Genomic DNA, 23,187 nt, shown 5'->3' with positions numbered 1-23,187 from the left:
GCAGCTCAGTCGTGGTATTGAGAGAACTGTACATGCACTCCCCCCACCCACAATTCCTGCCGGCCCGGGACTCAAACTCACAACACTTCGATTGCGAGTCCGACTCTCTAACCATTAGGCCACGACTTCCCACAATTAAAGGCAGTACTCAGAGACTGTCACTGCCTACATCACCAAGTGCATTGATGATGTAACGGTCACAAAACCATCACTGTCCGGGCCAACCAGAAGCCATGGATGACAGGGGAGGTCTACAGACTCCTGAAGACACGGAACGCTGCCTTTAGAGCTGGAGATGAGGAGGGCCTGAGGCAGGGGATACAGACCATTACGGACTACAAGCCCCCACCACAGACCTGTGACAGCAACATCTCTCTGCTGAACGAGCTGAACACCTTCTTCGCTCACTTTGAGCAACAAAACAGCACCACTGCACAGAAGACTCCACCTCCTCCCGGCGACCAGGTGATGCCGCCAGTAGCGTCTGTTGCTAGTACATCTCTTGAGATCTGGGAGTGGGGTTTACCTGCACAACACCTACTAGCTGACCTCTGTTACATATCTATAGTTGATCTGCCTATGTCCTGTGTACTCAGACTGCTCTCTTCTGCAGCTCTCTTCTCATTACAAGACACGCCTCCTTACTGATGATTGGCTGCAAGTGTGTTTTTGGGACATAGTCCAACAGTGTCGTCAAAAGCTGACAGTGAGAAACAAAAGCAGCAGAAATCAAAAACGTTTTTCAAAAATTGCTTAGTACACCTTTAAAACACTATTGTGTTTAGGATTCATTTAAGGCAGCGCCTTTTTACACTAAGTGAAAATAGCATATTTTCTTGTCAATAGATGCTATTTACACTAAGTGTAAATTATCATTTTAATTCAAATTATCAAAATGGATGCCACCTAATTGGGACAAATAAGTCAATCAATCAATCACATTTTTTTATAAAGCACAATAAAAACAACAGTAGTTGACCACTGTGCTGTACAAACATTGCTAAAAAGACAGAAATAAACATAAACTGTTTTAACCCCAATGCACTAAAGAGGAGAAAATCCTAAACAAACACTGAGTGGTGACAGATCCTTATACTCTAAGGAGGGTCATAAGCCTTGGAAAAAAGGTAAGTTTTTAACCTAGATTTAAATTCAGATTCTAAAAAGACTAATCAGAGAGAGACTGGAAGGCACGGTCACCCCTCAACTTCAGTCTAGATCTTAGGACCATCAACACTCTTTGCTCAGAAGACCTCAGCGATCTAACAGATGTATTTGAGTTTAAAAGATCAGAGATATTCAGCAGCCGTTCCACATAGAGCTTTAAAGACAAACAGTCAAATTTTAAACTTGATACTGTAATGGACCGGCAACCAGTGCAGAGAGCAAAATACGGGCGACATACAGGTGCTTCTCAATAAATTAGAATGCCAAGGAAAAGTTCATTTAATTCAGTAATTCAACTCAAATTGTGAAACTTATGTATTAAATAAATGTAATGTTCACGCACTGAAGTAGTTTAAGTCTTTGGTTCTTTTCATTTTGATGATTTTGGCTCACATTTTACAGAAACCCACCAATTCACGATCTCAACAAATTAGAATACTTAGTAAAACCAATTTAACCAACTTTTGGTGTTTTTGGCAGTGTGGGCAGGTGCCAAATCCTGCTGGAAAATGAAATCTTCATCTTCAAAATGCTGGTCAGCAGAAGGAAGCATGAAGTGCTCCGATATTTCTTGGTAAACGGGTGCAGTGACTTTGGTTTCCAAAAAACACAATGGACCAACACCAGCAGATGACATTGCTCCCCAAATCATCACAGACTGTGGAAACTTAACACTGGACTTCAAGCAACTTGGGCTCTGAGCTTCTCCACCCTTCCTCCAGACTCTAGGACCTTGGTTTCCAAATGAAATACAAAACTTGCTCTCATCTGAAAAGATGACTGTGGACCAATGGAAACAGTCCAGTTCTTCTTCTCCTTAGCCCAGGTAAGACTCATCTGACGTTGTCTTTGGTACAGGAGTGGCTTAACAAGAGTAATACGACAACTGTAGCCAAAATTCCTTGAAACGTCTGTATATGGTGGCTCTTGATGCCTTCACCCCAGACTCAGTCCATTCCTTGTGAAGTTAACTCAAATTCTTGAATCCAGTTTGCTTGGCAATCCTCACAAGGCTGCGGTTCTCTCAGTTGGTTGTGCATCTTTTTCTTCCACACTTTTTCCTTCCACTCAAATTTTTGTTAACATGCTTGGATACAGCACTCTGTGAACAGCCAGCTTCTTGGCAATGAATTATTGTGACTTACACTCCTTGTGAAGAGTGTCAATGATTGTCAGAGACCATTATGAAGGCTCAGGAAACATTTGCAGGTGTTTTGAATTGATTAGTTGATTGGCATGTCATATTCTAATTTGTTGAGATCGTGAATTGGTGGGTTTTTGTTAAATGTGAGCTAAAATCATCACAATGAAAAGAACCAAAGACTTAGACTACTTCAGTCTGTGTGCACTGAATTTATTTAATACAGGAGTTTCACAATTTGAGTTGAATTACTGAAATAAATGAACTTTTCCTCGACATTCTAATTTATTGAGAAGCACCTGTATATAATATGAACAGAACAGGGGCCAAAATGGAGCCCTGAGGAACTCCAAAATGCAAAACCATCAAGACAAACAGAAAACATTCTGTCTATAAGATAGGATTTAAACCAGTCAACAGCACAACCTGTAATGTCCCAAATATTGTTCAAGGAGTGATATTAGGATTATATGATCTAAAGTATCAAACACAGCACTTAAATCTAATAGTAATAAATAAAGCCCTCCCTACACCTTCTCTAACACTTCCCGAAACCTACATAAAATTATGAAGAATATCAGAGCATTACTATTTTAACAGTTAGCAAAAAAAACTACAATAAACACCCTCCCACACATGTTTGTCAAAACATTTGTCATATCAATATTAAATAAAGGTAGAATTACAATAAAGGGGCCCAAATAGAGTCAAAATCAGTGCTCGAATTGAGGGGGGGCTGGGGGGATCCGGGACCCCCCATAAGGTATTAGGGACCCCCCATAAGAAGTAAAAAATAGAATTAGGGGGGTCCCTCGGATATTTTTATTTTAGTAAAAATAATAATGACAAATCAAAATAAATGCATGCAAAAGATACAGTAAATATCGTGAATTGATTATTTACAATAATTTATTTTAAGTGTGTTTATAGGCTAGTTGTCATGTCTCTTTAAAATGTAAACGTCCCGCCTAAAGAGCGCTGTGCGCGCGCATGACATCGTCGACAGGACTGTTTGTTTGGCGCCGCTCCGGTGAAGCTAATTTTAGCTTTTAAAATATGGAGAAAAATAAACCTCCACTCGCAGTCGGGAAGAGAAAGCTTCTTACTGACTTTTTTGAGGGGTAATTGTCTCTCGCTATATATCTTTCTACTTTATATCTAACAGTTATCCACTCCATGTCGGGGCTTTTATATTCCTAGCATATATTGGAAACATTTAGGCTTACGTTACTATTTTTTTCATAATTAACAGTCCTGGTTCTACAGGAGTGCTAGTGCTAGAGATCTCGATGAAGATGGATAACAGATTTTTAGTAATTATAAAGGGAGCGCTAGTTGTGCGCTTTCTATGCTTTCTAATATCCATTCAGAATTTGTATTTATTTGTATATGACTTGTTTTTCATGCTGCTAGGACCAAAGGCTGTATAAACACGGCAAAGTTTTGGGAATTACATACGCATTTATGCGGGATTCACTCTTGAAATAGCAATGATTTATTTTGATTGCCATAGTATTGTTTGTTTATGAATAAAGCAGCCTTTTTCACTGAAATGGTTGAATAGTCTGCTGACTCACTCACTTATGACAGTGCTTTATCGCCACCTACTGGACGTAACTATTTAAAAATCCTATGTGCTGAAATAGTTGATAAATCCCAACCAACACACAGGCTGACAGCATGTTTTGCCACAATTTATAATAAACAAGTTTCATGCATTTAATCAGGTCTTTTGGAACAAACATTATCACATTGTCACATCAATCATCCAGTTGTTTTTAGGGTAAATACTACATTGGTAAATAAAGCTAGAATCATTCTGTTGGATGTACACTATTCAAAAGTTCAAGAGTCTCTTCTATTCACTAAGCCTGCATTGATTTGATCCAAAATACAGTAAAAACAGTAATATTGTGAAATATTATTACAATGTAAAATAATAATACAATAAAATATAATTTATTTCTGTGATCAAAGCTGAATTTTCACCATCGTTACTCCAAGTGTTCATCACATGATCCTTCAGAAATCCTTCTAATATGATGATTTGATGCTCAACAAACATTTATGATTAATATCAATGTTGAAAACCGTTATTTACAGTATTTTAAAAAAAAATTTAGTTTGATGAATAGAAAGTTTATCTGAAATATAAACTTTTGTAGCATTATACACTACCATTCAAAAGCTTGTGGTTAGAATTTATAAAAAAATGTTGGGAAAGAAATTAATACTTTTATTCAGTACGGTTGCATTGATTTAATTGATCAAAAGTGACAGTAAAGAGATGTATAATGTAACAGAAGATTCTGTTTCAAATAAATGCTGTTCTTTTGAACTTTCTATTCATCAAAAAATCCTGAAAAATAAAATGACTGACTGCTCTCTTTTCACTGCTTTCGGAGACATTATGAAATAATTATCCCTGTGCCACTGTTGAATCTGACAGTGATACCATCCAGTGAGACTGGAAGCCATCTGATTATTTTCTACTGTTTTTGAGACATTTCAATGTATTTTGAAGTCACTTGCTTTTACGGGTGTTCAAGTGCCTTATATGTAGTGCCCTGGTATATTTGCCATAGCTGCCCTTTTGAGTCTGCTGCTTTGTCACCCTCTAAATCCATATTACTCAAGTAAGTAATTTAAAAGAAGATATATATATATATATATATATATATATATATATATATATATATATATATATATGTATGTGAATTTAAGCGTTTTTAATAAATAGTATATATTTATGCATATTATGATCAAATATATTGTATATTTTGTATAAAGTGTATATTGCGAGACTAACCAACCCCCCACCCAAAAAAACTTGGGGACCCCCCATAAGACTTGACTCAATTCGAGCACTGGTCAAAATCCTAACAGAATATAGTATTTTCTCTAACGGGTACTGTAAGATACAAGCTCATTAACCCAGTGTTATTGGGGGGTTTCTCAGATTTCGTGAGTATACATTTTTTAGCTGCAGCATTTGCAAGTAAAACAAAAAAGCCTTCGTGATAGGTCATGCAAAGTGAAGTGACATCACCTAGCCTCCAAATTTTAGGATCAGGATTAATGTGATTCTTTGATATTTCAGAAATTGTTGTAATAACATACTTCCAGAGTGTCTCTAAGGCTGGACAACTCCAGAGCATCTGAAGAAGAGTCCCAGTAGATATTTTACATGTTGGACACATGGCAGAGATCCCACCATTAAGTTTGTTTGGTCTGTAGGGGGTATGATATGTTCTATGTAAGATGTTAGATTGAATTTGTCTGTGCTTGGTGTTCAGTTGCTTTGACGCAATGTTTTTTGTTTAAAGCACTATATAAATAAAGGTGACTTGACTTGATATAGCTTTCTTAAAAACATGTGGTACTAAAACAGATTAAATATTGTCTTTGTGAATGTGTGTTATTAAATCATCTCGGGGGAGTGCAGTATGTTCGTTCATCAGAGTTTGGATGACAAGAACTGTTTTGGAGGCTTAAAATCAAACATTGTGCCACCTTTTCTTTCCCCCCTTCTCCAAAAAGTAATTCAGTTGTCTTGCAATCATTTTATGTTTTTTTTTACACATACACACAGACACACACACACACACACACACACAAAACAAGAAAAGGGCCAAGATCAAAATGGCTAAACACAAAGCTTTTGATGGTCTTGTTAACTACAAATTACTGATTTAGAAATCAGTGAGAATTAAGCAAATGCACTCCTTAAAAAGCTTTTGCTGTGTCAGAAATAATCAAAGACAGATGAGAATGAGGTTTGTGGCTGAATTCAGAGTTGCATGGCAGGATGAATTATGATGAAACATGAGTTTGTGGGAATTATAATAAATGCACAGGAGTGGATTTAGTGATTTGAGGGCCCCAGCCCAAATACAGGAATGGGGCACTATACAATTTCACACATTTACAACCTTGAGGTTCCTTTCACTGTTGTGATGCTCTCCTCTGCATGACTGTGTCCCATAGATGTGTCCAATCATTTAGATTTTTCATGTACAAGTAATAAATAAAGGATTTCTTTAATGTTGTAGATCTCTTGTTCACATTTAAACAGGTTATAATAGTATTAGAGTAGTTTGGACACGAGGTGGTGCTTTGGGGTAATTTTCATGCAGTTTATTCACTCTACACAAAGCAAGGCTGTCTAATTTTAAACTTTAAAATATAATTTTTTAGAAATTACACATTTAAATTAAACTGAAGGAAATTCATACATTCAACACACTTTAACAATGATTATTTCAACCATACATGAAGTGTGCCTGTGTAGAAAGTGACTGTGCATGGTCATTCTTGAGCGCCATTTAAACTAATGTGAAATAGACTCTGTATAATATGTACTTTTGCTTAGTATTCAATTATACCTTCAGATGCATGATATTTGTACGGCCCTATGAAAACTGTTTTATTTATCCCAAAGTAGCCTATGTTTTATTTTTTCCAAAATATTTCTTTCAGTTTTTATTTTTTCTGTCTTTTTTCTATCTAAATCCAGTAATTACTTTACTCACATCCTTTCCTGGTATAGTGTTCGGTGAGATGTTGGTTGCTACTCTTCAAACTCATCATCCAAACCACATTTATTTGGTTTGGGTGCTCAGTCCACCATGGGCAGAATATGTGTGGGCCGTCTCTCTCCCCCCAATCTGAAGGGGGAGCTGTCTGTTTTCGGTCCATCTGACAGTAGCTGATTGACAGGACTGTTTAAAAGCATCTCCTGCCAGTTGTTCTCTCTCTGCTCAGGGCTGCGCTTCTCTGCTTTGCTCTGGCCTCCAGGGGGCAGCACCATCATACTCCTTTTTTGCATTACACATAGTTTACACTTTACTGATCTGCACTACACTTTTGATTATTTTTTTTGTTTGTTTTTCATTTACTGACTTAATACATTTATTGATTCAAATTATGATTTCATTGCATAATTTAATGTTTTAATAAATTATTTTGGATTTTACGTTAACACGCTTTGTGGTCTTCCCTATGTCATTGCTACTGTGAGCCAGGTAGCCTAGTCGTGACAGTCCTCAGTGTCCCACACCTGTCCCATTCTACAGTCAGTCACCATTTGCTCAGGATGATCTACAAACAAACAACATAACTGTTGACTTTCTTCTTCTCTATAATAATTAAGCCATTTTGGGAAATGAGCCTGATCAAACATATTGTGGAGAGGAATCTGGGTCGGGACAGACTAGTGATTCTTACACCTTCCAGCAGAATTACAGACATTTGGTCAAACTGGCCTTTTCATACGTCTACTGATTTTGTTAACAAACTCTTTTCCTCTGGTAAACTGTGACTGCTTCTTGGGTCATTGTTCTTCTACTTATATACTAATAATGTATAACACATGTAATAAATATACAATAATTTATGTTTATAATATATGTGCATTTATAAACCATACATTTATTATGTATTATTTTGCAGGGTGGGATGTCTGCTAATGAACTAAAACAGCGTAAATATACAGCCACTGCTTCATTCATAAAAGAGCAACTTGCGTTCCGTTCCATTAACAGGGAGCTGCTCAGACCCAGCTCGGTCAAGTATAAGAGGGGAAATCAGTAAACACCCGTTTTAAAGTAACTATATTTCAGTGCATCTTTAACAGGATTCCGGCGAAATAAGCGTGCATGTTGTATTTTTAAAGTCATATTAAGTGAGTTTGGTGCTGGAAGGACTCCCCGCTCGCGGAGATGAAGTGGTTCAGTCCAGGATCGCGGAAGTTCTGACGAGAGAGAGAGAGAGAAGTTAGGGACTTTGTGAGTTTGTGTTGATACATGTAAGGACACAGAAGCGCCAGAGAGAGACTCCGAGATGCGGCGAAAGCAGAAGAGACTGCTGCAGATCGCGCTGCTGCTGCTGTTGGTCTTTCTGTTCCTGCCGAGCGTCGGCTTGTGGTCCGCGTCTCTCGAGCGAATGATTGACAGCTCCGCGGACGCCGGCGCACTCTCGCGCGCACAGGTACTACAGCGCTCGTAAAGCACTCATACACTCTGAGCTTACAACATCACACAGCAGAAACTCTTTCGTTGATGGCAGTGCTACGTGGCTAGGAGAGTTTTTGACTTCTTTTTCCGCCTAAGCGTCAGTTGACTAGAACGCGTCGCTTTATCGCGCTGTTCACAGGCTTATCAACGTGCTGGTAAGTTATTGGTTGATCAGTAATAATATGGTTCTTTTGAACAAAGTTCACAGACTGATAACAAATTGACTTTAGACGTTATTGGAGAATAAATGATGTGTAATTCTGTCATGGACATTAAAACACTTATACCTAGTAGTACATACAATATTCTTCACATTCAGATAAAACAAACATTAAACTTGTTTACTTCTTTATGGTTCTTGGGTTTAATAGAATTATTAACATTAACCTGCACTTGCATATTGTTGCTCTTTTGTTGTTTTTGATTGCTTCCATTGTCTTCATTTATAAGTCACTTTACATGTGTGATGTGATGATGTGTGTTTGACGTGTGTATGATGGAGTGATGTGTGTTGAGTGGGTGTGTGATGGGATGATGTGTGTGATGGGATGATGTGTGTTTGGCGTGTGTGATGGGATGATGTGTGTTTGGCATGTGTGTGATGGGATTATGTGTGTTTGGCATGTGTGTGATGGGATGTTGTGTGTTTGGCATGTGTGTGATGGGTTGATGTGTGTTGGGTGGGTGTGTGTTTGGCATGTGTGATGGGATGATGTGTGTTTGGCGTGTGTGTGATGGGATGATGTGTGTTTGCCGTGTGTGATATGGGATGTTGAGTGTTTGGCATGTGTGTGATGGGTTGATGTGTGTTGGGTGGGTGTGTGATGGGATGATGTGTGTTGGGTGGGTGTGTGATGGGATGATGTGTGTTGGTTGGTTGGGTGTGTGATGGGATGTGTGTTGGTTGGGTGTGTGATGGGATGATATGTGTTGGGTGGGTGTGTGATGGGATGATGTGTGTTTGGCGTGTGTGTGATGGGATGATGTGTGTTTGGCGTGTGTGTGATGGGATGATGTGTGTTGGGATGTTGTGTGTTGAGTGGGTGTGTGATGGGATCATGTGTGATGCAATGATGTGTGTTTGGTGTGTGTATGATGGGATGATGTGTGATGGGCGTGTGTGATGGGATGATATGTGTGGCGTGTGTGTGATGGGATGATGTGTGTTGGGCGGGTGTGTGATGGATGGGTGTGTGATGGGATGATATGTGTTGGGCTGGTGTGTGATTGGATGATTTTTGTTGGGCGGGTGTGTGATGGGATGATGTGTGTTGGGTGGGTGTGTGATGGGATGATTTGTGTTGGGCGGGTGTGTGATGGGCTCATGTGTGTTGAGTGGGTGTGTGATGGGCTCATGTGTGATGCAATGATGTGTGTTTAGTGTGTGTATGATGGGATGATGTGTGTTTGGCATGTGTGTAATTGGATGATGTGTGTTTGGCGTGTGTGTGATGCGATGATGTGTGTTTGGCGTGTGTGTGATGGGATGATGTGTGTTTGGCGTGTGTGTGATGGGATGATGTGTGTTTGGCGTGTGTGTGATGGGATGATGTGTGTTTGGCGTGTGTGTGATGGGATGATGTGTGTTTGGCGTTTGTGTGATGGGAGGATGTGTGTTTGGCGTGTATGTGATGGGATGATGTGTGTTTGGCGTGTGTGTGATGGGATGATGTGTGTTTGGCGTGTGTGTGATGGGATGATGTGTGTTTGGCGTGTATGTGATGGGATGTTGTGTGTTTGGCGTTTGTGTGATGGGAGGATGTGTGTTTGGCGTGTGTGTGATGGGCGGATGTGTGATGGGTAAATGTGTGTTGGGCAGGTGTGTGATGGGCGGATGTGTGATGGGATGTGTTAGTGCTGGGCGGTAAACCAGTTCATACCGAAAAGCGGTGTATATTTTCGTTACGATTTTAATTTTGAATATACCGCCATACCGGTGTATTTAATTACTCAACGTTCGCAACGAACGTTATGCTGCGCCGCGGCCACGAGACACTGTTTCAGACGGACCCTTTACAATGTTGCACTTCTAAGCAGCGACTGCGATGCGTGGTAGTGGTGGAAATTATGATTCTTTCAAGAGATTCGTTCATTTTCAGTTCGTTCACCAAAATGATTCGTTCAGAATCGTTCACTGATTCGTTCAGTGATCATTTCTTCGTATTACACAAAATATGCCAGCAGGTGGCAAAAAAGAGTGTATTATGTGTTATGTCTTAAGTCAACAAACGTATTCAGTTGTTACAAAAATCTGGCTTTATTAAAATGTGTGCATAATCGCATTCAATATATAAAGTCTAATTAAGTTGTTCAGATGAACAAAGCACGAGGTTTTCTTGCCTAATTATCATTTTAATTGTTTGGTCAGATAGTTTGTTTATTATATATTCACATTCATAAATCGGTGATTAAACGTGGAGTTGTGTATGCTAAATATCAAAACAAGCATATGTGCACAGTACCTATGACTGCGCTTTGCATTTTGCGAGATTGACATGGCAGACTAACCCAGTTTACTCTCATTAATTTCTTTCATTAACGAGATAAGCTATGGATCAGTTCATTTCATTCACAATCGACTTGTCAGTTCATTTAACTCGTTCGCGAATGATGTCTACCAGTTCAGTCATTTCGTTCACGAACGCTAGATCTCGTTCAGACTCATATGAAACTCGATCATTGAAGGGCGTATTCGTTCACTACATTCAACAAATCACATGCTTCGTCACGAGGTTGAGTGACTCTTTGACAGGATGAAATGGTTCACCGAGCTGTGCATGTGCTGCTTATAGCGCCGCGCTGCTGTGGAGGGAGGAACTTCAGTGAACGAGAAATATGAGTCAGTGGATTGCGTGAACGAGAACGTTTCATTCACCTAAAAGATTTGTTCAAAAAGAACGATTCGTTCACGAACGACACATCACTAATGCGTGGTGAGGGTACACCATAGACAGGGGTACACACAGCAGTGCTCTGGTGTTACGTTTCACACAGTCGTATTAACGGATTCCAGCTGCACGCGGTGTCAAGGAGCAGTGCTCTGCAGCAGTGCAGCGATTGTTAACGTACTGAGTCTATTTTTGCTGTGCTGCAGGCCCTGAATTAAAGTGAAAGCACATTGTTCGCGGGAAAAATGAACATGGATTGACATGGAAACGCGGATAAACAAGGAAAACAATATATATGTTCACTTTTATGGAAGCTGAAAAACATGTTCATTAAGACCCGTGGAACTGCATGTGATAAAGGTTTAAATGCAAAATGCACGAGACTGTTTCTGTCTGTGGTGTTTTAATTTTAAAGAATAACTAAACCCCTAAACTAACTTTTTTTAGTTAATGATCTATAAGAATGGGGCTTTATTAGTGCTGTTCATTGATTCGAGTAACTTTTTTGACATTTGAGTATAAAGTGTTTTATTTCTACAATAAGAAATATTGAAATAAGAGAGTGCTGCCCTCTTCAGGTTGAACAGTGGCTACTGCAGTTGATTTTCCTATTGGATGTTGCGGTGGCAGGTAACATAAGCGGTTTCCAGCTCACCACGCCCCTTGGTACGAGCTACCACGCCCTTGGCAGTATAAAAGCATCTTTTTCTGTCAAAATCACTGTAGTGAGTCGGGAGTTGGAATTGCGATTATTGAAAACGACCAGGATAGGCTATTATAGCATCTATTTAGCATAGCAATTATATAGTTATTTAGATTATTTTGTGTAGCCTATGTAGCTAATTAGCATAGTTTTTAGTGTAATGTTAGTATTGTTAGAAGCACAGTTAGTTAGTAGCATAGTATTGCATCAGTTAGGATAGCTTCAAGTTGGCATAGATTTATCTGTATTTAGTACAGTGGTCAGGATGGTACGTAGGTGTAGTGTTGCTGGTTGCATGCACTTGGCCTGGAAGACCGCGAGTTCCCGCCTAGAGCTGGAGTGTGCAAACTGCATTTTACACGGGATTGCTTCTCCAACGCAATGGAGGTGGAAATGGGCTTCTCCACACAGCTCGCGCTGAAAAGCGACGCGGTGCGGGAGTTAAGAACGCATTTTGAGCCAGCGGCTCGAATTGATATGAACAGACACCTCGACATCCTCCACTTCAGGTGAAGGTGGGGGAGAAAAGTCCTCTACTTCAAATGATCGCTCTGTTGCAAAGCTACTTGCGTCATTACAGTCACTCAGGTTCACGCAGTGTTGCCAGATTGGAAATGTCCAAGTATCGTACCAGAAATTCAAAATTATCGTATTTGGAAGAAAATTATCGTACATGAGTCAAAAGAGTTGAGACAAAATACTATCCCTTTATTTTCAGTGACTGTCTGCATCGCAGCGTAAATTAAATCATATTAAAATTATTTTTAACACTTGCTTTGTCGCATCCAGTGAAGAAGGAATTTAGCTGTTGCTGCGTGGTGCAGTTAACTCCACATCTGAGCCGCTGTCATCGGAATCCTGCATGTTGCCAGATGTTGAAGGGGTTCTTGCTGTCATGGACCGCAACTAGTGCTCGTTGGCTTTAAAGCAGGGCAATCTCCTGCATTCAGGTGCACACGAATGCATTAAGAGTGTCTGTAATGAGCCGATTTCGTGTATGAGAAAAGAAGCCAAATGACTGCAACTACCATGATTTAAATTTTCATAAAATTCTGAAATTATCGTACATTACGGGATTTTTTTCATTATTGATCATACATCGTACAGAGGTAAAAATTATCGTACAAATACGATAATTATCGTACGTCTGGCAACACTGGGTTCACGCCGCACTCGCTCAGCCCCGCCCTAGGTTCGTCCCCTCTATCTCCGCTGTGATCTGCCCACTTTTCAGCATTTTTCAGATATTGCCAGTGGGTGGAGTCAGGCCTTGACCAGGGGTTTAGTTACCCTTTTTAACAAGAAAAGTAGGCTAATTATTGTGTTTAAATGTTTTGCCGCTTGCTTGAGCATCTTTTTATACAAACCTAGAAGTAAAATGCATGAATAATCCTAAACCCCCAAATCCCCAATCCTAAATGGCTAAATGATTAAATGCCCAATCCTAAATACCCAAATTCCCAATCCTAAATCCTAAATGGCTAAATGACCAAATGCCCAACCCTAAATAGAAAATGCCCAATCCTAAATACCAAATTAATTTTCGACTTGGACTTTAAGTTTAAAATTTAGATTTTTAGATGTGGTTTAAGACTTTTAGTTTTAGACTTTTAGTTTTTAATCTGACTCAATAATTCCTCCATAGATGTACCGGAACAAGCCGGATCCGGCACCTCCGAAATCGAATCCGGCACCTCATTTTGGCGGATCCCCCTCCTCCAGGGGTGGCGTTTCCGTATGGCAGACAGATATGTGCCGTGAAAAATTAACCAAAATTCATATCTCTATTATAATTCGTTATTATTATTTTAAATCAGAGGGTTTTACAAATATTTAACCAATGATAAGCATTTAAAAGAGCTTTTCAGTAAAACTTCATTACGCCATTGGCTCCCCAAGCTCTAAGCGAAACCCCTTTATCGTTTATATCATGAGACATTGGCCAAGTTTACTAAACAACAAGAAAAACTAAGCGCCCGTATAGCAACTATAAACGTTATATAGCCTGTAAAAGGTGATGATAGCATATAATGCACTGCATATAGGCTTATATATGTATCTTATAAAGGCTAACACCAGAGGTGGGTAGTAACGAGTTACATTTACTTCGTTACATTTACTTGAGTAATTTTTTGGGGTAACTAATACTTTTCGGAGTACATTTAAAGATGGGTACTTTATACTCTTACTTGAGTAAATATTGGGGCTGGAACTGCACTGAATTGAAAGCAAATCTGCAAAGGCTATTATTTGCTAGCGATGGAGATCCTTATTAGATGAACACCGCGTGTGCTGTCTACTGTTTAACAGGTAATAACTTGGGCTACATTCGATTACAGTACACGATACCACTGTGACATTAGTTTGTTGTATGTGTGTGGCTTATAACAGAGGGGAGTCAAGTTGAATGCAGCTTCCAAAAGACAAAAAATAGTCGATTAAGATTTAATTAATTTTAATACAGTCACACCGCAGCGAGTACGTTCAGCGAGTCATATTATCAGCTGCTAAATTCAGATCTGTGATTGCTTGCGGGCGCTGAGCCAGAGATAGATGCGTTTATACAGCGCTGCGCATTATAACCAATCACACATGATTCTTTTGAGCTTATTAAAGCATTGGCCAATCAGAGGCGTTCAGATGAGTCATCGCTAAAATGCCGGTGCTTCCTTCACTCGCTCACTGACTGAATACCTCTTTCTGGCGAATTCTCTCGCAGGAACAACAAAGTGCAGATGTGTGTACGAATCTTTAATTAAGATATTGATTTCACAGTGTTAACAGTTTCAGTGATTTTAATGGGAGTTTCTGAGAGTGATTGAAATCTAGACTGTCAGTGAAAATGATCTTTAATAATGTAAATGTTATTTGCTCTCTTTCTGAACAATGAAAGATTAGTAGCAATATTTATATCACATTAACTTTTAATGTTAAATTCACATTTAATATAAAGTCAGTCGTATTAAAAATATGTTATGGCATGACACCTATATCTGTTACTTAAGTAAACAGACAGGGTTTTATAATAAATTACATAAATTGGAGTAAAGGCTGATGAAATATATACATTTATACACGCACAGATACATTACATACATTTTATCTATATATCTAAATAAAAATAGGCTCAGTATATATGACCCAAAGTAACTAGTAACTAACTACTTGAGTAGATTTTTTATCCGATACTCTTTTACTCTTACTCAAGTAACTATTCAAGACTAGTACTTTTACTTTTACTTGAGTAAATATTTCTAGAAGTACTTTTACTTTTACTTGAGTACAGTTTTTGGGTACTCTACCCACCTCTGGCTAACACTCGCGAGGCGGCTTGATACGCGCGAGCTTTGGATGTGACTGAGGGCACAGAGCCTAATACAGCATGTGGAGCGCGCGAGTACCAAATGGCTTAAAATACTTAAGAGGTGTGCAAATTATACATTTTCGTGACAATGCAACAATTTACCCGATTAGTCAAGTCAAGTGGCAGTTCTGACAGCTGTCCTGATCGAAATGCGAGTGAGTCTTGTGTCGCTGAAGTGCAGACAGATGCGCTGATGAGAAGCGCTCCGAGAGAGTTGGTTTATGATGACTGATTGAATCTTGTTTGTGTGGCTTTATTTTATTATTCAAACCTACAAGCTATGTTGAATAAATGCAGGAATGTACCTTTTTATAAACTTGAAAGCTGCGAGAATTATTAAACCCACAGAAATGTCAGAATCAGAATCAGAATGAGCTTTATTGCCAGGTATGTTTACACATACGAGGAATTTGTTCCGATTCTGATTCTGAAATGTAGGACCTGATTAAATATAACTATTACACAGAGATTTGAAAAATAAAATTCCACAACTTTTTCAAAACGTTTATAGGCCTGGAAATTGTTGTTTTAAAATCGCATGGCATTTTCATGACCTTACAGACCCTAAATGCATCTGGTGCACGCTCTTAACATCACTCTTACCTCTCCCTCCTGTAATCACGTGCCGGATCCGTTACCCCGCTTTGTTCTGGGACCTCGCAATTTACAAATTAAGCACTGGTGATGGGCTATATTTTTTATTATCCTACCCTCAGTTTGCAGAAAGGCATTATTTAAAAGAAATCTATTTTTATTAGGGATGCAACGATTTATTCGAGTATTCTATTTCAGTGAAGTGTAAAACAATCATCAAGCCATTGGCTCTTTCTGATGGCATTTGCTATAATGTGTAATGTAGTTTAACTCTACAGTTTTTTTCATTTTCAATGCTATTCTTCGCTTAGGTCTGTTTTAATTACAACAAAAATGTAACTATAATTATCCGATTAATCATCAGATTAATTGACAGATTACTCGATTGCCAAAATAATCGATAGTGACAGCCTTAAAGTACAAATCTCTTTAAAAGTGTTTGGCAGGGAAAGAGTTAAGTACATTATGGAAGATACTTTTTTTAAGCCTGGGAGACATACATTCTAAATTCCCTCATTAGTGCTATGTGGGTTTGGAATGATATGAGGATTACAGATATATGTATATATTCCTGTAGTGCTGCTGTCAGGATGAAGATGATGGGAAGAGCTGGTATTTATAGGGAAGGCTGTACTTGCTGTTGTTGAAAGGCAGTGTTGTTTAGGCTCTGGTCCGGGCTGCTGGTCTGATAGTGTCTCTGTTTCCCGAGCTTCAGCAGGTGCATCCATCCCTCACACACACACACACACACACACACACACACACACACACACACACACACACACACACACACACACACACACACACACACACACACTATTACACCTGGAAGAACATTTTCATGTTACCTTGTCCACACAAACAGCTTTTCCATTCCTGATCATTCACTCATCCGATTTACCACTGCTCTGCTTCATTGTCAAGGTTTTGGGACGTGCTTGTTATTAAAAGAGGTGTGGCTGTGAACAGTGTTTACATTTAAAAATCAGACACATAGCAGGAAACTGCGTCCCAATTCACCTACTTACACTACACCCTGGCCTAAAGCATGTACTCTTTTTGTGGAGAAAATGTAGATCTTTTGAGTGTGTAGAAGAAGAGTAGAGAAGCTATAGGACAAACGACCAGCTCAGAAAGTTCAGTCACAGAATGAGAGGGGATTCATGACCCTTTACAGCTCCACTGATCAATCATCATACTTCAATAGAACAGAAATTAGTAATCAGACATCATTTTTAGACTTGCTAAGGGTTTCATGCAGACTCTTTATACAGGTAACATAGTTCTTACAACTGGCCTTAACTAAGAACTAGCATAGTTTCAATCATTCATTCATCATGGGTTCTGGTGTTTTGTAAAAGTGTTTGGTGTTTGTTTGGTTCCATGTTTAGTCACAAGGGTTGTTCTTTCTCTCGGTCCTCTTTACTGCTTCACAACTAATCCATTACAAAGACTAGCACACAGTCTTCCTCATAACATCACATGCTTTATGTGTTTTCAGCAATTAAACAGACACCAAGTGCAGAAAGACGGCAGTCGGAGAAAGGACTGGCATGACTATGCACTGATGAAGAGCGAAGCGGCACGTTCAGGTGCGTGACGTGATGCATGAAGCATGATGGAGCTGGACTGTGATGACTGTGATGGTAACGCTGAGGTGTGTTGAAGGTGTCGGCGAGCAGGGCAGGCCGTATCCACTGACCGACTCGGACCGTGTGGACCAGGCCTACAGGGAGAATGGATTCAACATATTTGTCAGCAATCGCATCGCCCTCAACAGATCCCTGCCTGACATCAGACACCCGAAGTGAGCCACTCTCCTGTCCCTCTTCAATCTAACACATCTGTCATGACTTCTGTAGTCTGCACACATTACTGTACATCAACAGCAGATGCTCCACTCAAGTCACTGTGTAGAGCACAACAGTAGTACACTATGACTACAACAGGCCAACAATGTCTTAGTTTTTTTATCATATACATATAACTGTGATATTTAGTTCTGGAGAAGTCTTGAATATTTCTGTTGTCAGTATACATTTCTACAAGTCCTGCTCAGCTCTAAAATCTGAAACTGTTGTTAAAGTGGTTTGGTGGGTATCTCTCGAGTCCCAGCTCAGTTTGTGGATGTGGGTGTGCTCTGGTTTTACTGTAGGACAGGTGACACTGAACTGCTCTCTGTCCAGGCCACAATCCAGCGGTGAGAGTTAAACAAATACAATACAAGATCAGTAGCACAGGTGTATTTGTAGCCATCGCCAAAAATACATTGTATGGGTCAAAATTAAACATTTCTCTTTTATGCCAAAAATCATTAGGATATTAAGATCATGCTCCATGAAGATATTTTGTAAATTTCCTACTGTAAATATATCTAAACTTAATTTTTGATTAGTAAAATACATTGCTAAAATCTTCATTTGAACAACTTTAAAAGTGATTTTATCAATATTTAGATGTTTTTGCTCCCTCAGATTCCAGATTTATAATAGTTGTATCTCAGACAGATATTGTCTTCTCCTATCAAACAACACAACTGAGCCTTATGACCTGTTTTGTGCTCCAGGGGCACATTTATTTTGAAAGCATCGGCCTTTTATTTAGGTTGTAATAGTGATCGGTTGCGGTCGCTGTGAGATGTCTGATGTGTGTCAGTTTGACTTGTCAAATACGATTCCGGTTCCACGTCAGAATATATTTACAGTAATGGACGAACCAGTTTAACCAGAGTGTGAATGAAGGGGTTGGGACAAGAGAACTGGTGGCATTTTTTATAACCAGGGCCTTGTCTACCTCCGTAGACAGTGTTGAGTCCTCCCCAGTCACTACAAATGGCTAAAATGATCCAAAGAATGTCATATTCTTGATGCTTTTGAAGTTTTAGCCTGGCCTGTGTCAGTCTAACAGCACTGAAGGAATGTGACTGATGTTTTAATTAGACTGTCAGCACATGTGATCACCGTGTGCTATAGATTCAATGCAGAGGTTTTTATCATTTATATCAGTAACGTAAGTGTGGAAATAATTCAAAATAGTTCCAAACGAAAGCATAGCATCAAGCTGTGACTGTATGTCTGTCACGAGTGTGTGTGTCACACTAATGCAGCTGTGTTTGTTTGTGGCAGCTGTAAGACGAAGCTGTACACAGAAGATCTTCCTAACACCAGCATCATCATCCCCTTCCATAATGAGGGCTGGTCGTCTCTGCTGCGCACCGTTCACAGCGTCCTGAACCGCTCGCCGCCACAGCTCATCGCCGAGATCATCCTCGTGGACGACTTCAGCGACAAAGGTACGAGCCTTCAGCATCCGTCAGCGCTTCATTCAGAGTGAGTCTGCACAGCGCATGTGCAGGAGAATCATCATCAGAAACACGATAAAACCAAGCTGTACATCAATCTTAACTTGTCATCTCGTGTAAGTCCGCCAGCGTATTTGATTTGTGTGACAGATTGTGAGCTGCTGTTTCTAGGATGATCCTGGTTTGTCCCCGTGTCTGTACTGCGTCACATGTTTGCATCAGGGTCAGATTATGATAGCCATAATCCTCTCTCCATGACTCTCCATGAGTCCTTATGAGGGCTGTCTCTTGTTTTAATCAAGCATGAAAACATATTTCAGTTTTTGGGTTTCATCTCACTCGTCCTAGCTATATTCATGTCTGGAATTGATGCCAGGTCACATCACTGAAGTTAACAAACACTGAAATACTGGCACTGCAAATACTGCAGAAAACCAACATTTTTTAAACAGAAATATGGACTGAATCAAATGTGATGATAGCACATTTGATAAATAACATGTTTGTCTATACAGTATTAATGCTGGGTATGTCAGCTGTGATACAAAGACATCACAATGCATCACAATATATCACAATATTTTTACTATGCATAACAATAAATCACATCACAATATATCACAATGTTCCACAATTCATCACAGCATATCACTGTTCATCACAAATATCACAACACATCATAATATATCACTATGCATCACAATATATCACAATGCATCGAAAAATATCACAAAATATCACAATGCAGTATATCATAATGCATCACAATATAGATATCACAGTATATACAGTATATACAATACAGTATATCACATGATATCACTATATATCACAATATATCACAGTATATCAAAATGCAAAAATCACATCACATCTCTTTTCATTGGTGGATTCAACATTGAGAAAGGAAGACGCTTCAATATTTTAAGCTCCATCCACAGTCTTCAAAGGTCACACAATGGTTTTATTTGAGGAACAGAATTTGTGCGACACACATTTCGGTTTGCTGCATCACGATGGTTCACCTGAGAACTGACAGTACCCGGAGTATAACTTATCTGAAGAAGTTGTACCTGCACTCACTCATATCATGAGCTCTTGACCTTTGCCCCATACTCGGAATTGGTGCTCTGCATTTAACCTATCCAAGTGGACACACACACAGCAGTGAGAAGTGAACACACCGTGAACACACACCCGGAGCAGTGAACACACACACACCCAGAGCAGTGAACACACACTGTAAACACACACCCGGAGCAGTGAACACACACCGTAAACACACACCCGGAGCAGTGAACACACACCGTAAACACACACCCGGAGCAGTGAACACACACACACCCAGAGCAGTGAACACACACTGTAAACACACACCCGGAGCAGTGAACACACACCGTAAACACACACCCAGAGCAGTGAACACACACTGTAAACACACACCCGGAGCAGTGAACACACACCGTAAACACACACCCAGAGCAGTGAACACACACTGTAAACACACACCCGGAGCAGTGAACACACACACACCCGGAGCAGTGAACACACACCGTAAACACACACCCGGAGCAGTGAACACACACTGTAAACACACACCCGGAGCAGTGAACACACACACAAACACACACACACACACCCACACACACACACCCGGAGCAGTGAACACACACCCACACACACACCCGGAGCAGTGAACACACACCGTAAACACACACCCGGAGCAGTGAACACACACTGTAAACACACACCCGGAGCAGTGAACACACACACAAACACACACACACACACACCCACACACACACCCGGAGCAGTGAACACACACCCACACACACACCCGGAGCAGTGAACACACCGTAAACACACACCCCCAGAGCAGTGAACACACACTGTAAACACACACCCGGAGCAGTGAACACACACTGTAAACACACACCCGGAGCAGTGAACACACACACACACACACCCGGAGCAGTGAACACTCACCGTAAACACACACCCGGAGCAGTGAACACACACACACCCAGAGCAGTGAACACACACTGTAAACACACACCCGGAGCAGTGAACACACACCGTAAACACACACCCGGAGCAGTGAACACACACCGTAAACACACACCCGGAGCAGTGAACACACACTGTAAGCACACACCCGGAGCAGTGAACATACACTGTAAACACACACCCGGAGCAGTGAACACACACACACACACACACGCCCGGAGCAGTGAACACACACCCACACACACACCCGGAGCAGTGAACACACACACACACACACTCGGAGCAGTGAACACTCACCGTAAACACACACCCGGAGCAGTGAACACACACACACCCAGAGCAGTGAACACACACTGTAAACACACACCCGGAGCAGTGAACACACACACCGTAAACACACACCCGGAGCAGTGAACACACACCGTAAACACACACCCGGAGCAGTGAACACACACTGTAAGCACACACCCGGAGCAGTGAACATACACCGTAAACACACACCCGGAGCAGTGAACACACACACACACACACACACACGCCCGGAGCAGTGAACACACATCGTAAACACACACCCGGAGCAGTGAACACACACCGTAAACACACACCCGGAGCAGTGAACACACACTGTAAACACACACCCGGAGCAGTGAACACACACACACACACACACACCCGGAGCAGTGAACACACACTGTAAACACACACCCGGAGCAGTGAACACACACACACACACCCGGAGCAGTGAACACACACCGTAAACACACACCCGAAGCAGTGAACCTACAGTGTGAACACACACCCGGAGCAGTGAACACACACACACACACCCGGAGCAGTGAACACACACCGTAAACACACACCCGGAGCAGTGAACACACACTGTAAACACACACCCGGAGCAGTGAACACACACTGTAAACACACACCCGGAGCAGTGAACACACACACACCCAGAGCAGTGAACACACACACACCCAGAGCAGTGAACACACACCGTAAACACACACCCGGAGCAGTGAATACACACCGTAAACACACACCCGGAGCAGTGAACACACACCGTAAACACACACCCGGAGCAGTGAACACACACCGTAAACACACACCCAGAGCAGTGAACACACACACACCCGGAGCAGTGAACACACACTGTAAACACACACCCGGAGCAGTGAACACACACACACCCGGAGCAGTGAACACACACACACCGTAAACACACACCCGGAGCAGTGAACACACACCGTAAACACACACCCGGAGCAGTGAACACACACACACCCAGAGCAGTGAACACACACTGTAAACACACACCCGGAGCAGTGAACACACACCGTAAACACACACCCAGAGCAGTGAACACACACTGTAAACACACACCCGGAGCAGTGAACACACACCGTAAACACACACCCAGAGCAGTGAACACACACTGTAAACACACACCCGGAGCAGTGAACACACACACACCCGGAGCAGTGAACACACACCGTAAACACACACCCGGAGCAGTGAACACACACTGTAAACACACACCCGGAGCAGTGAACACACACACAAACACACACACACACACCCACACACACACCCGGAGCAGTGAACACACACCCACACACACACCCGGAGCAGTGAACACACACCGTAAACACACACCCGGAGCAGTGAACACACACTGTAAACACACACCCGGAGCAGTGAACACACACACAAACACACACACACACACCCACACACACACCCGGAGCAGTGAACACACACCCACACACACACACCCGGAGCAGTGAACACACCGTAAACACACACCCCCAGAGCAGTGAACACACACTGTAAACACACACCCGGAGCAGTGAACACACACTGTAAACACACACCCGGAGCAGTGAACACACACACACACACACACACCCGGAGCAGTGAACACTCACCGTAAACACACACCCGGAGCAGTGAACACACACACACCCAGAGCAGTGAACACACACTGTAAACACACACCCGGAGCAGTGAA

The 23,187-nt window shown here is 41.1% G+C and overlaps 1 protein-coding gene across 1 annotated transcript in view; it reads left to right on the top strand.

Moving 5' to 3' along the window:
* The first annotated feature begins 8,074 nt into the window (after positions 1-8,074).
* The window catches only part of galnt10 (UDP-N-acetyl-alpha-D-galactosamine:polypeptide N-acetylgalactosaminyltransferase 10 (GalNAc-T10)), a 26,290-nt gene continuing 11,177 nt past the window's right edge, over positions 8,075-23,187 (top strand). Inside the window, exons 1-4 of the mRNA XM_059526940.1 lie at positions 8,075-8,296; positions 17,373-17,463; positions 17,540-17,678; positions 18,997-19,163. Coding sequence (XP_059382923.1) covers positions 8,150-8,296; positions 17,373-17,463; positions 17,540-17,678; positions 18,997-19,163 — 544 coding nt within the window. The 5' untranslated portion in view covers positions 8,075-8,149. The remainder of the gene's footprint in view (positions 8,297-17,372; positions 17,464-17,539; positions 17,679-18,996; positions 19,164-23,187) is intronic.

Source organism: Carassius carassius, chromosome 36, assembly GCF_963082965.1.
Source record: "Carassius carassius chromosome 36, fCarCar2.1, whole genome shotgun sequence".
NCBI lineage: Eukaryota > Metazoa > Chordata > Actinopteri > Cypriniformes > Cyprinidae > Carassius > Carassius carassius.
Note: the sequence above shows the minus strand (reverse complement) of the source record. Positions and strands in the feature narration are given on the sequence as shown.